Source organism: Lagopus leucura, unplaced genomic scaffold (assembly GCF_019238085.1).
Source record: "Lagopus leucura isolate 7727_CA_CO unplaced genomic scaffold, USGS_WTPT01 Super-Scaffold_73, whole genome shotgun sequence".
In the NCBI taxonomy this organism is placed as follows: domain Eukaryota; kingdom Metazoa; phylum Chordata; class Aves; order Galliformes; family Phasianidae; genus Lagopus; species Lagopus leucura.
Window position 1 is genome coordinate 24,283,280 of NW_024962252.1, and position 15,481 is coordinate 24,298,760.

The window sequence follows — 15,481 nt, forward strand, 5'->3', positions numbered from 1 at the left end:
TGCAGCTGATGAGGAACCAAGGGAGGAAGTGTTGGGTAATAGGCCATAAAAGATGTAACGCTGTCTCTGCATGTGCTTCTCTTTGCAGGACGTCCGCCATTTCAATCGCAAATAAAATCTGTAGAGCAGGGCCCATAAAGCCTTGGATCGGGGTGACTGCTCACCTCAGTGTGGTCCCTCAGCACGGAGCCGGGCCGCTACCCTCGAGGAGGCCGCTTGGAGCCGAGGTGCGGCCGTGGAGCCTGTGAGCACAGCTTCCCGCCACTGCTCCCCTCCATGGAGCCGAGGTGCGTCCCCCAGGGTGGGGAACTCGCTGCAGGTAAGTTGGGGCTTCCTGGCAGCCTCGAGCTCGGTAGGCTGGGGAGGCGCTAAGAGAAGCTAGGCGAGCTCGCGGCCTCAGGAGATGCCCTCGGCCCGCCGCCATTTCGGGGCCGCAGGGGGGCGGTGTCTGTCGGCCGCGGCCGTTGCGGCGTCCAAGGACTGCCGTAGCTGGGCATGGCTGCAGGCGAAACTGATCATTTTTTTGTTTGTTTGTTTCTTTTTTAATGCAAATAACACTTAAGCACGTTGTATTGTTGCTAAATTGTCTTCTATAGATGCGTTTTTGTTTGTTTGTTTCTAATGCTGTTCGGCTTTTAAAAATAAGTCTTTTTTCATTCAGTGCTTTTATCAGTCACCAACAGAGCAAATTGTTTCCTTTTCTTAATTTGAACGAAGTAGCTCTTAAATTGAATTAAAGTGCAAAACATTATTTATTTTGTGTGGTCTTGGTTGTGAATGCTTGGCACCTCACGTTCTTAGTTTGCTGTCTTTCAGTGCTTCATAAATTATTACTCAAATGCTTCGCTGTGATTATAGTTAAGTTATTATCAATCATGTAGTAAAGCTTTGGTCTTTTACTGCATATTTTCCATAGGCTTCTAGGAATCTATCTCTGTGCCTCGTCTCAAGAACATTTGCTTTCTTCTGGGCCATCTCACCTTTCATTCTTCCAATATAAAATTTGGGTAGGAAAGCCAAGCCTTCTTGTAAGTTATTTAAAGGAAACTTCTCCACTGAGAAGTACTGATGTGGCAGGTTTAAGATCTTGTATGAGAATGGAATTACTTGGATAAAATTTGAACAGTATGGTGGTGTTCTATTCAATGTATATGGGAAGAGAAAAGGTGCAAAATAATCTGTGTCATCTTCTAGACTATTTTTTTTTTTTAATCTGCTCTGAAATCCTGTGTTTAGGAACAGCTTGTTGCACTTGTTGTAATAGGTAGAACTTGGCGGTACAGCTACTTGTCAGCCTGAGATTATGATTCAGGGTCCAGAATACCAATTGTGGTTTTATATTTAATGTAACTGAATGTTGTTGGCACATGTGAATATTTGTAATTGACTAACGGTCTGACTTCCACTTGTAAAGCTGTAATGAAAAGCATATCCTTAATTTCCAAAGCAAGTGGAGTTACATCCAATTGGTTTGATTACAGCTATGTTTTGGAAAGGGAGCATCTGTGTCATTGTAAGAGCAGAAAAATGCACACCATTGAGTTACGCGTTAGTTTCTGAACAGCAGGCTTTATAGGATAAGTTCCCTTTTGTGTGCACCCCTGAAAAACATGGGATTAGTAGCAGTAATGTGTGGCAGATTGACTAGGTAACATTGTAAATAACACAGCAAAAACAAACAAACAGATCTCCTTGAAAAATAAAGCCAGTGCAAGATGAATTCTCCACTTGTAGTTAGAATGTATACATAACTTAAAGCAATCGGAAATCTCTTGCTTATGTTATGTTTTCTTACTTGGTCTATTCTGATGGGAATAGAACAAAAGCAGAATCTTTTTACCTCTTTAAGCCATCTGTATTTCATACACTGTCCTTGCTATCAATTGTTTGTAATGTTTCTTTAATAATAGTGATAGGGTTGAACTTTTGAGTGATTTAGGATACTTCTTTGTAAAATCTGGTATGTTTTTTTCTCTTATAGAAGCGTCACTACAACAGTATGTTGGGGTGGCTGGGGGAGGGAGAAAGGTTTTAGGAGAACCAACCCTGTCAGCTGATTCTATTCAGAAAGCAAGATGTCAAAACAGCCCAAACCTGCAAAGAGCTAAATATGTAATATAGGTATGGCAGTATTGACATTCTTGTTGTTGAGAGAGTAGTTTTCTTTGGTATCTAAAAATGGGAGTTTGCCCATTTTCAAATGTGAGGAAATAAAGTACAATTTCTTCACACGATCTTACTGAACTCTAGTGTATACTAACATTATGAAAGGCTAAACAGGTTGGTTTATGCACATTTAATTCTGGATGTGCTTGATGCTTCACTTGTCTTACTTAGCACACGTATGCAAAGTTTTCTGTTCGTGAATGCTACTAAGTGTTCACAAGGCTGTTCTCTTATTTTTTTTCCTATGTTTTTTGTGTTTTGTTAATTTCTTCAGAGATATTTAGAAGACCTAGGATTACGAACTTCTTATTATAAGTGCTAATTTTAGCCCTGCATCATTTCCCTGCTTCGTTAGGCACTTTTTTGAAGATCTGAGCTTTAGTTGCTCGTGGTGCACTCATCTCTCTGAAGTTTGCTGTTCACGAGATGTGTTTGTGCATCATGTCTAGTCACCTGAACTCTCTCTGTAGCCCAGGAAGGGAAACAAGTGTTTCTGGGGCATGACTGACTTAATCACACGGCAGATGTACGAATCGCTTCTCTCATTGTTGACTTTAGAAATCCCTGTTTCTGCCCATTGATCTTAAAGGAAGTCTAGACAGTTAGCTCAGCTGAAGTCTTCTACTCTGTAGATTTCCGTATTCAAGAGGAGATAAATCCTGCCCCTTAAGTCTCACTGAAATCCGGAGGGGGTTATGCTTGCTTATGTACTTAGTGCTAGGCAATATTTTATAGTTGGTGAATCTAAGAAGCTCTTTAATTATTTTTTGGAAATTTATCTGACTTCATTTCGGAGGTCAACATGATTTAAGAATTAAATGGTTTGAAGAAATAAATTTCACAATACATTTTAATTGAGTTTCTTTGTGCTTTTGACATTTCAGATTTTTTGTTTGTTTGTTTCAGTATCATTTTAACATCTTGTTCTTTTTATATAAAAGGAGATATTTGAAAATGGCTATGCTGAAGGTGTTGTTTAGACTAATGGTAATAAAACTGAATGTTTCAGTAAGTATGTACACGTTATATATCTTTGTTTAAAAATGACACTGCCAAGCAGCATTGGTTTAATAAACATTTTACATATTTTACAATAAAAGCTGCTTAATTGGAACACAAGGCATACTTTAGTTCATCTTGATTATACAGCTGTCCCATTATCATTATTTATTATATACATAAAAGACAGCATTATGTTAGGCATACTAATTAAATCAAGTTTATTTTATTGTTGCTTAATGTTATAGCCATATGTGTCTGCAGCTCAGTTCTGCTAGAGCGCTTGCATCATTTTGTGACCTATTTTGTGTTCCATTATAACAGGTCAGTAACTTGGTTGCCATCATGTAATGCATGAGATCACACAGATATGGGTGATTTTTCACCTTTATCTGCAGCATGTAATTGACAAACCTGTTGAAGTGAAAATTGTGCAGACAAAACTGTTTTTCCTATTATGTTTGTACCATTAATGCCAGACCATACACTTAATTTGGATTGTAAACTTTTAAAATATTTATAATTTGATGTTGTGTGGGACTGTTAAATAACTTTCAGCTGCACAGCAGCGGTGGCAGCAATTTAGTGCCTTTAGTTTGTAACCATCTATTTCAAGTATGAGGAGAACAGAGTTCTTTGATGCCTGGAAGTTAACTGCATTATAGCCTATTTTGTGTCTTACTGCATGAATTCTCGAAGTCTTCAATTTTGGATGATAATGGTCTGAACAAGAAATTGATGTTCTCAAAACAGTCAGGTTTTTGTCAGAGGCATTTGAAGTTTCTTCCATTATTAGATGTGAGTTACGTGTGTGAACTTAAGGTTGATGCCCAGGTGTGATGTCCTGTAATAGCAAACAATTCTTCAAATACTTAATGATTTCAAATAAGTTCAGGTTTTGGTTTTATTTTCGAAGGCCTTGCCACTTTAAATCTGAGTATTTTCCTGTTTCTGTAAAGACCACTGAAACTAACCCTCCTATCATTGTGGTTTCCATGTCTTCAAGGTCAGCCAAAAATTTATGGGTAGGGTTCAGACAGATGAATTATTTAAAATTCACCTCCCTTACCCACAAACACTTCCTGAAGGACTTCTTAAAAGTTCTTGAGCAGAAGCTTTGCCTGTGTGAGCTGATTAGCTAATCCCTCAATGTCTGGTTTATGCAGGCGTTTCTGTGATAAGAGCCTGATAGAGGAACCCAAAACTGCCTAGGGAACACTCAGCTCATCCCAAGGTCACTGTTTTGGTGGGGCTTTTTTGTTTGTTTGTTTTACTTGATCACTTTCTTTTTCTCCTTAGTGAGCAGTCCATTTTGATCTGACCACTGACTTGAAGTTTAACCCTTTCTGAGCTAACTGAGGTTCAGGATGGACTTTAGGGAAAGGTTCTTCACCAAGAGACTTCCATAATTCCAATGCACGTTTTGATATTCTTTAACAATAATGTGAAGACTTTGGAATTTAGAGTAGTGCTACATATATGAAGTTTCCAACTGAGAATAAAGCGAACTTTAAAGGTGATTATCTAAAATATATGGTTTTTTCTTATTTTTGAGTCTTTCTTTCTGTTTACTTGTTGTGGGCAGCCTCAGAACTGGGGTGAGATCTGTCAGAATGGTATCTTCCTGTACCAAATGGTACAGGAACTGGTGTAGGAACTGCTACAGGAACAGTATGAACTGCTGCATCAAATGCAGCTGCAGAAACAGCAAATCACTGTAGAAAGGTAGCGTTTGTGTCTCAGATTTAACCTGATTATTTCTGCTTTCTTGCTAATTTTCTTACCTGAAGGAATGGCATGAAGCTGCTTCAGAGGAGGGTCAGGTTGGGGATTAGGCAAAGATTCTTCACCAGAGAGTGTTTGGGTACTGGAACAGATTCCCTGGGGCACAGGCCCAATCTTCTGGAGTTCCAGGAGCATTTGGACATTGCTCTCAAACGTAGGATTTGAGAATTTTGGGTGATGCTGTGTGGAGCCAGGAGCTGGATTCAATGATCCCTTGGGTCCCTTCCAAGTTGGAGTATTCTGTGATTATATCTAAGGTCCTCAAAAGATCTTTTATCACCTCTTTGTTCCCCTTTGTCATCTACCATGGAGCTGTGTAGGGCAGCTCGCGACTGCTTGGTTTGAGGTAATCCTAAACAAGTATATAAACTGGGAGAAGAATTCTTTGAGACTTAGGGGTCCTGGTTGATGAAAAACTTAACATGAGCTGGCAGTGTGCTCTTGGAGTACAGAAGGCCAATGGTATCCTGGGTTCCATCAGAACTAGGGTGGCCAACAGGACCGGGGAGGTGACTGTCCCCCTCTACTCTCCTTGAGAGGCCCCGTCTGGAGTGCTGCATCCAGGCCTGGGGCCCCAATGCAGGGAAGATGAGAAGCTTTAGAAGAGGGTGCAGAGGAGGGCCACAATGATGACCCAAGGTCTGGAATGCCTCTCCTGTGAAGACAGGCTGAAGGAAGGCTTGTTCAGCCTGAAGAAGGGAAGGCTGCAAGGACACCTCATGATATCTAAAGGGAGTTTATAAACATGTGGGAAAACAATTTGTATGAGTAGATAGTGATTGAAGAAGGGGGAATGGTTTTAAACTAAAGGAGGGGAGATTTAGGTTAGATGTCAAGGGAAAGCTTTTACTGAGAGAGTGTTGAGGTGCTGGAACAGGTTGCCCAGAGAGGCTGTGGATGCCATGTCCCTGGAGGTGTGTAAGGCCAGGTTAGATGGGACCCTGGGTAATCTGATCTAGTTCTTGCTCTAGTGGCCAGCAGCCCTGCCTTTGACTGGGGAATTGAAACTTGATCCTTGGGGTGCCTTCCAACTCAAGCCACTCTACAAATTTATGACTTCTAAAATTTTTTTGTACTTCTTTCAGCATCTGAACACTTACTCAGTGATCTTCCACAGTTGAGACCTATCTTAGTAGGGTTTGAGAGCAAGAGGGCTGGAGATAGGTTTCCTTCTTTGTGTCAAGATTCTGGAGACACCAGGCCTGTTTGACATCTGTTTTAGCTGATCCTGTCCTCTAACTGTGCTCTGAGTGAGGTTTGAGGCTTTGCATAGGAAACTTGTCATTGGTCTGTATGCCTTAGTGAGGGTGCTACTTCTAGCTGGGCTGCTGAGAGAACCAGAGACTTCCTCCTTAGCACTGAATGCAAACAGAGCTTTCTAAGTTGTTATTCTTACTGTAACTTGGGTACCAGACGTGAATGATTCTTCTTTCTATTCCTGTTGATATATTTTGACATTAGGAGCTAGGATGCATGATGACTTCTTTCTGCTCTTGTCATGGTCTTATTTTGTAATTTCCAGTCTAAGATAATTTCTGGTTTAGTTCTTAACCTTTTTCTTCCTAGTCTATAGTGTCATTTCTATGCTGATGTGAGCAAAAATATTATTGATATAACTGTAGCTGCCAGTATGCTTTTAGAGGAATGCATTCACAGTTGCTTGTCTTTGGTGTGATACTTCCTGAAAGCAACAGCTTGCCTTGCAATTTTTGCTAATGCACAGTTGGCAAATCTCTAGCAGCATCATCCAGTGTGTAATTTTCTAGGAGCTTTTTATACAGTGGTTTGTGAGAGAGCAGCTTTCCATTTAGGAAGGTGTGGGAAACTTGAATTGATTTCTGCGATACCTGCTTTTAGTCCTGGAAACATCTCTTTCTGGGATCATAAAAGGAGAACGAGATAGAGATAGGAAGAGCAAAAGAAAAGAGAGAAATAAGCTGTTTATTCTCTATAAAATCTTCATAAAATTCATTGTTTCTAGAAATGCATGTAGGTATATCACTGCTAACCGTGAATTACCTGGTTTCAAGATTCCAATAGTATTATTTCTCCAAATATTGGGGGTTTTTTTGGTCGTGTTTCTAAAGAAAACCATCTTTGTTATCAGTACTGTTTTGTGGATTTTTTTTTTTTGGCTTTTCTTTGAATAGCAGCCCTACGAGGGTTTTTTGCACAAAAGTAATTCCCTTTTTTCAGAGTAAGAACTGTGACTGCGGAAGTCTGTATGGAAATTTAAAGAGGAAAAAGCCTCTTTAAATCCAAATCTCATTGCTTAACTCTGTGCTGTGAGGATTAATGTGGATTGCTGTTAAGTGTTTTGATAACTGGGTTTTAAAGCAAAGCTAGAATGGTTTATGTGATTTATTTATTTATTTACTACTGTGAATCACTGGATATTTCAACTACAAGGGCTGAGAACTTGGAATATTCAGAAAGAACTTCCTTACTTCTTGGCCTTCTAGTAACGTAGACATCCTTTCAGCAGTGGATTTTCAGAGGATGTATGGACTTACTGATTTACTTTCATAATGAAGAGGTATGGGCCAAGGCATATGAAGGGCAGGATCATAAAGCATCAGTGGTCAGACAACTGATTCTTTGCTGTATGAGTGGAAATAAACAACATGATAGAAAAAAGGTATTTATGTTGATTTTATTTTATTTTTTTTTTTGAATGATAAAAAAGTGTGTGGATAGTCACAAAGCACTCAAATTAAATACTGTTTCCTGCCCCATACCTTCTTGCAGCTTTCTTGAATGTAATTTGTGAAAAAATGCTTGTACTGACAAAATATATTACAAAGCAGAAAGTTAGTATTGCCTTTCTCTTCTATAAAAGCAGGTGAACCAGAAAGATTTTGCAAAGAGTTCCCCAGAGAACTCAAAATGAGAAAACAGCAATAAAAATCCATTTGAAAGAAGAATTTGTCTGCCTTAATCTATAGCTCTGCTCTGCAGATAAACTTTGTAAGAATGGAGCTTGATGTGTGTGTTGAGTGATACCTGGGTGAAACTTATGTTTAAGACAATGAGAATCTGGGAAGTGTATTTCAAGTTCAAAGGCAAAGATCTTTGATCCTTAAAAGTTACTACATACTCTTCTTTCTGTGTGATTCTAGGTATCTCATTTTATGCACAGCTTTGATGGTAGCTCAATTACTGGCATGGTTCTGTGTTTGCAAAGTACTTCCTTTGATGTATAAGGCAAAAGAGCCTTACAGCAGTTTGTTGTCCCACAGCAGTGTAGATTCTTTTGGGGGGAAGTAACTTATGCTTTTCCCAAGGAATTCTTAAAAAAAATCTTGTGTGAAATGGATTTCAAAAGGCAGAAATCATGCAAAGATATTGTTTATGTATTGAATGATATGGGTATGTAATGGTATAGATAGTGTTGGCTAGTTTCTGAGATCTTGCTGTTTCATTAATCGTTATCAGTACACTGATGCTTAGGCTAATTGTTTTTTGCATGGATAGAGCAGAAATGTAAGATTTCAAGTGGAGAACAGCAATAATTCTGAGCATGGGTCTAGATGGATCCCTAGGAATTTCTATCATCTTACACTTTGTGCTCATGCTTCAAGATGTGAATGGTGTGTATCTGAATGGGTGGCATGCAAGGAATGTACAGGAATGTTCAGTAGCATTGGGAAAGTGGGGGAAAAAAAAACCCAAAAGGCATCTGTTTTTCTAAATGCCTCTGCTGGGTAAATAAATACATAATGTGAGGTGACTTACTGTCTAAAGTTGAGGGGGAAATTATCAGTTTAGTGATTCAGACGATCTGGTGAAAGGATGGCATGAAATGCCTCACTGAATTCTGTGCTGTTACTGTTTCAGATATTCAACACCATTTATTGTAGTGCTTGATTCATAGCTTCTTGGATAAAAAGATTTAAAAAATAGGATGATTGAGAATTTTCGTGTTAGGGCTGGGAGAAAAGCATAGGGAGGATTTTATTCAGTGAAAGTTTCTTTGCTGTTGCAAAGAACCTTACTGATGTGAATTTGTGTAAGTTACATGTGAACACGTGAATTCCTGTTTCGAATGGAAAGGACTGACTTTACAGTTCTTGATGGCAGGAATTGAAGAAAAGACACCTTTACTCCAGCCTGAGTCTGCATTTTGTTACAGTATCTCTGAAAAGACTTTTCTGCAAGCGTGAGATATGATGCTTATGAAGACTTAAAACCAAAGGTACAGCAGTACCAGGTATCCAAAACTGGAAGCTACCAATATCCTCAGGTGTTTGTTTTTATTTTTAGAGAATTTTTAGAGTTTTAGAGACTTTTTGATACCCTATCAAGAAATCATATGTGTTGGGTCTAAACTAATATAATACCTTTCTTCAGCCATAGGGTTTTAGTGATTTTTATTTTTTCCTAGGATTTTTAGCATTTTCACTTCTGTTTTAGTTGAAATAACATTGCTATTTAATATGTTGCTAGTATAAGCCTGTTTGAACTGTTTTCTGATTTCCATGATTGTTATCAAATGCTGTGTTTATTGGTGTTAGTACTGAAGCACAGCTCATGGATGTTTTAGTCTCACACTGTAGACAGCTATTTATATTTCTTGTGTTGTCCTAGGTTGATTTTTGGATTGTGGTAGAAATAAGATAATTGGTCTCACTGTTAAATGGCTTTCAAAGCTAAGGAAAGTGTGTGCAATTTGCTTTAATAAAATCATGGTGAAGGTTTGTTTTTTTTTGTTTTTTTTTGTTTTTTTTGTATGCAGTAGGAGTCAAAGACAGAAGAGAAAATCAAATCTGGTATTTGAAAATATCAAAACTGGCACTGGCTTTTGCCATTATCCACTCCAAACCACCAGGAAAGAGCTGCAAAGAATACACTGAGCACCTTGCCAAACTTGTGTCTGAACAAGACTTCGACTGGAAATCGAAAGTTAAAGCACTAGAAGCTGAAATTTTTCGATTACGTCAGGAGCTTCTTTTGAACAGGATCTGTCAGAGAGTCTGCTTGGAAAATGGTGAGTTTCTGAAATCATTTTTGACAATCGCCATGCTGCAGTAGCAAGAAATAAAACAGCTTTCATGTAGCCTGCTCTGTTTCTTGTATGTAGATACTAGAGTTCTAAGTGCTAAGGTGCCTTCGTGGCTTTCCAGAAACCCTTAGACTGTAGAACAGTTACATAAGTTGTGATGAGATTTAGCTTGAAAATTTAATACTTTGTCAGAACTTATTTTAACCCTCAAAATCAACATGTGTCATATGGAATAATTCCAGAAAAATACAAATATTACTGTATGCATGTTAATTCAAAATATTACTCCATAGTCTGCAAGATGCTAGTGTCTTAAAGACGTTGTTTTTTTTAACTACTTTAAACAAGCTTAAAATTAGAACATAGGCCTAATATGTTGAAAGCATGAATCCCTGATACATATGACAAGGAAAGGTAGGACAGGCAGAGAACTATATGCATGCTCTCTCTGTTAATGTGAACAGACACTGGATTCTGTGGGTATTTTGTGGAATCACAGCTCTCCAAGATCATCTGGTCCAATCAATTTATTATTATAAATGATGTATTAATGTAAGTTTGACATTGTAGGGTCCAGGAAAACCTTTTAAGTAAGGAATATGGTAATTAAAGACTATTTTAGCTGGAAGGAAGGGTATCTAGCTAGTTACTTTCAAAGTTGTGATTATTATTATTTTTTTTTTTAGGAAGTTATCTAATGGAAAACTTTAATGGTGGCTTTAATGATGTAATGGGAATAAGTGCACTCACAGCAAATTTACTGATGACACTAAGCTAAATGGTACAGTTGATATAACAGAAGAAAAGGATAGCATCCTAGGGGACCTGAACAAGTCTGAGAAGTGGGGCCATGTGACCCTAATGAGATTCAACAAGGCCAAGTGCAAGGTGTTGCACTCAGGCTGGGACAATCCCAGATGTGTACAGACAGACTGGGAGAAGAGAGCATTAAGATCAGCCCTGTGGAGAAGGACTTAAAGGTTCTGGTGGGTGAAAAGCTTGATGCAAGCCAAGAGTGTGTATTTGAAGCCTGGAAGGCCAACAGTGTCCTTAGCTATATCAAAACAGATTGCCAGCAGGGCAAGGGGGTGGTGATAGTCCTGCTCTACTTTGCCTTTGTGAACACCTGCAGTATTACATTGAGGTCTAGGACCTCCAGCCGAAGATGCAGAGCTGTTGGAGCAGGAGCATTTCTCATAAGATTAAGGTCTGAGGGAGCTAGGCTTGCTCAGCTTGTGGAAGAGATGGTTCTAGGGAGACCTCCTTGTGACCTTCCAGTACTTAAAGGGAACTTAGAAACAGAAGGAAAACTGATTTATTGATTTATTTTTACATGGGCTAATAGTGACAAGATAAGAGGGAATAGTTCTCTGCTAAAAGAGGAGAATTAGATTGGATGTCAGAAGAACATCTTTATTTAGAGGATAGTGAGGCATTGACACAGGTTGCCCAGAAAAGCGGTGGGTGCCCCATCCCTGGAGGTGTTCAGTGCCAGGTTGGATGGAGTCTTGGGCAGCCTGATCCAGTTGTTGGCAACCCTGTTGACAGATGGGGGTTTGGAACAAGATAATCTTTGAGGTTCTTCCTATGCCATTCTGTGATTCTGTGGTACTGGAATGCTTTTATATTAAAACTGTGCCATTTTTATTGCCTTGTGAAAAGATTGAAAAGATTCCTAGATTATAAATTTAACTGGGAGGGGTAATGTGTTAGATTTTACTTAGAGATTTTAATGATTTACTTTTTTTTTTTATCACTAGACTCTCTAGAAAAGTGATTTACTAACTATTCATATTTAGTTATTCTTTATATGCCTCTTTTCTGCCACTTATTCCAAACATGACTAGTAGTTGTGGTTGTAAGATGGGAGATCAGCAGAACATGTCAGTAGACTACAGATTAAATCAGTTTGCACTGCTAGTAAACCTTCTAGTTAGAAAACATTTTGACATTTTAAATATTTATAGTTGTTCACATCAGCCCCTCCTACCTCACATGATGTCCAAGATGAGTAGGACATTCACATTTTTTCACAAGGGCTTTCCTTAACATTAAAAATTCCGAGTTCTTGGAGTCTAATTTTGATATGTTTGTCTTTTGTGGTGTTTCTTTTGACTGATTTGACTCTTCCCCCTCTCCCCCACCTCCCTCCAACCTTATAAAGTTTTCTGATAATGAAATTGAGCCATCTGTTCTCTTGGAAGGAAGATACTCTTAATCAGACATGTGACTGCTGAGTGAGCATTCATAGTTACAGCTAAACTGGAGACATGCTCAGCCTCTTATCTTTGAGTAAAGAAACTGATAGGATATCAGTTGGTGAGTTCTGTTCACTCTTCTGTTGGTCTAGTTGATAATTTGTATCAAGAGCTAAAATTAAAGGAAGATGGTTGTAAAGGAAGATGATTTGTAGGGTTGTAAGATGATTTGTACCTGAAATAAGGGACGTTCTACTACAGAAATTTTCTGCTCTGGAAAATAAAATTCTTCTCTGTTGAGCCTGTCTTGAGATTTTCAGGTTTTTGGATAGGAGCCAAAAGGTGTCTGCTGCTGAGATAGCAAGGCACAAGGAGCATGACTCCCTTTTGGAAAGAAAGTAGTGTAAATGGGGTTCCATCCTGTTTGCCTGAAGGTTACTGTAAAGACACCAAGTTTTCTACCTATTGTTGTACCAGAGAAGTTCCCCTTTGGGCTGAGAGTAGATGGGATTGTTCCTAGTGCCAGGTGTCTAGAGACACCATGGATTTTCTTCTGCCTCCATTTGTTTCTACAGCCATGTATTTGGAGTTGGCTTTCTGCCTAAAACAGTGCAACCTTTTAGAAGAATTCAGATCCTCAGCTTTTCTCTGGCTCTCTTGTGTTCTGTTTAACAATTCTATTAATGCAAAAATAGCAGGGTTTCACAATCTGTCACCAAAAATACTGTCACAGTAAGAGTCAGATACTGTTAGTCTCCTGCTGCCAATTGAGAGCTAAAGAGTTTGTCTTTCAGCCAAGGTTCACCTTACAGCTGAATCTTCCTTGCACTCTGTTCTGAATAATAATAATAGTTCTGAGGCTTCAGGGATTATTAGAGATGGCCTATGGAATTTTATTTCCTTCATGTGGGAAACTTGTGAGCTCTTTGAAACTGTCATGGTTGTTTTCTTCATCTAAGGATAAACACGGAATGGATGTACAAGCACTTGAAGAAGAAAGCAAAAAATACCTGTTTTTAAAGCCATATTATCTGAATTATTTTTATCCAACCTTGCTAAAGACCCTAAGAAGTGTATGTATCCTTGATGAAGGGAAGAAACATGGTTTACTTAACTAATTTGTTTTTTAATATGAGTGGTTACATTTTAATGTCCTTTTTATGACATTGCTGTGGTATGCATTCACTGACTGTGTGGAAACACTTATTTGACTTCATGTGAAGTTTCTTTCTGAATGCAAGGACTTTGGTATCCCTTTCATATGGTGGTACTTTGTATGTCAGCCATCCAAGAAGCAAAGCAAATCTTTTTGTAGAGAGACTGTGACAGACTGCGCTAATGTAACATCATGCAGTCCAACAAGAAGTGCTAAGTCCTGCATTTTGGGAGAAACACCTCCAGGCACCTGGGCATGCTGGGAGCCACCCAGCTGGGAAGCAGCCTGGCAGAAAAGGGCCTGGGTTTCCTGGTGAACTCCAAATTGAACATGAGCCAGCAACTAGCCCTTTCTGTGAAGATAGTTAATAGTATCCTGGGCTACATTAGGCAAAGTATTGACAGGGAAGTGATCCTTCCTCTGTATTCATCAGTACAGTACAGCATCAGTAGTGTTGATGCCGTACCTCGAGTGCTGAGTCCAGATCTGGGCTCTGCAGTACCAGAGGGACATAGACAGGAGTGAGTCCAGCAGAAGGCCACCAGGATGATGAAGGAACCAGAGAGTTTCACCCATAAAGAGGCTGAGAGAGTTGGGGATGTCATCAGTGTATAGAAATATCTGAAAGGAGGGTGTAAAAAGAACAAAGCCAGGCTGTTTTCAGTGGTGCTCAGTGCCAGGTCAAAAGATAATAGACATAAACTGGAATAAAGGAGATTCCTTCTGAATGTGTCTTAATTTCAACTGGGATGGAATTTGGGGGATTTTTTATTTTTTTTTTTTTTGGCAGAATGTCTGGTATGATGCTATGTTTTAGTTCCAGAAGAAAAACAATGTTGATGATACACATTCACACGTGTCAATATAGTTATAACGATGATCCTTTTCCTTTTCTCTAGGTTAGTAAATAAATAGTTTGATCTCAACTCAAAAGTTGTACTTTGCTTTTTCTTTTCCCTCAATTATCTCCCACAGGGAAGCTGGGGGAAGTGAGTGAACAACTGTGTGGTGCTTAGCTTCCTGCTGAGTGAAACCACAACAATACAAGGAAGCACTTCTGTGCTGTGCTGGGGATGGAGCGCTGGCACAGGTTGCCCAGAATGTTTGTGGGGTCTCCTGGTTGGAGATGCCCAAAGTCACATGGGGCAAGAAGCCAAGAGTGTTGGATCAGTTGACCTCCTGAATTTTCTTCCAAACTTGTAATTCTTTGTAGTTGTTTATTTTTCACCTTGCCAATATTGTCCTTACAGCTATGCCTATTGGTTTAAAAGAAAAAAAAAAAGTTTGACTTTCATTTGATTCAGATTAGAATTTGATGTAGAAAAGGAGGCACTACTGAAGAATGAGAACAAAACATTTGAACACTGTTGCCTCTTTGCTTTGGGAGCTGCATGAAAAGACAAAAGGTCTTATAAAGTATTGATTGATTTATTCACAGGTTGAAGCACCTGTCATCTAAAGCAAAATTCTTAACCATGATCAATTCATCAAATCAACAATCGTACTGTTTCTTGGCAGCCTCTGCTGAAAAGATCTGGAGAAGCTTGCAGCTGTTACTGCAACTCAATAAGGCATAATGGAATACTCAGCCCTTTTTTGCCTGGCAAATATCTGGGGAATGACAATTTAGAGGAGATAGATACGTTGCTTTGATTGTTTTAGGCTGATAGGCTTGACAGATTAATTCCAAGTTAGTTATCCGGGACATATTAGCAAAACTTGTACTGCGCATGTCTTTTGTTTTGCTTATCTTCACCATCAATCTTAGTTTATATTATTCCCTTTTTGTGCAGGGGACAGAAATTTACTGAACTGGTTGCTTCTTTAATAAAAACTAATAATAAATATTTTTCCTCTATTTTTTTAGTATTATTTCACTCATCCTTTCTTGTATCATTTACAGAAGGTCTTCATCTTCCCTCCTGTGTTTTTAGCTTCAACAGTAGCATGTAGTTGCTAGCACATCCTTCTGTGGTGTGCCTGTGTGTGAAGGTAGAAGCCGAATTCTCGTTCACTGTATGTGAGCAACATGACTGTTTTTTGGTTTGGTTTTTTTTTTTTTTTTTCAGCTGTTTCTTGAGGTTGCATTTGACTTTTCAGGATTTTGTCCCCTGATTTCTGCTTACTGCACCAAGACTTTTGTAGCAGTTTTTACCTCTTTAAGGAATAAGAAAT

At 38.9% G+C, this 15,481-nt stretch overlaps 1 protein-coding gene across 1 annotated transcript in view; it reads left to right on the forward strand.

Annotated features, from left to right (window-relative positions):
- The first annotated feature begins 257 nt into the window (after positions 1 to 257).
- The window catches only part of MEI4 (meiotic double-stranded break formation protein 4), a 75,084-nt gene continuing 59,860 nt past the window's right edge, over positions 258 to 15,481 (forward strand). Inside the window, exons 1-2 of the mRNA XM_042862274.1 lie at positions 258 to 319; positions 9,689 to 9,937. Of these exons, the coding sequence (XP_042718208.1) occupies positions 277 to 319; positions 9,689 to 9,937 (292 nt within the window). The 5' untranslated portion in view covers positions 258 to 276. The remainder of the gene's footprint in view (positions 320 to 9,688; positions 9,938 to 15,481) is intronic.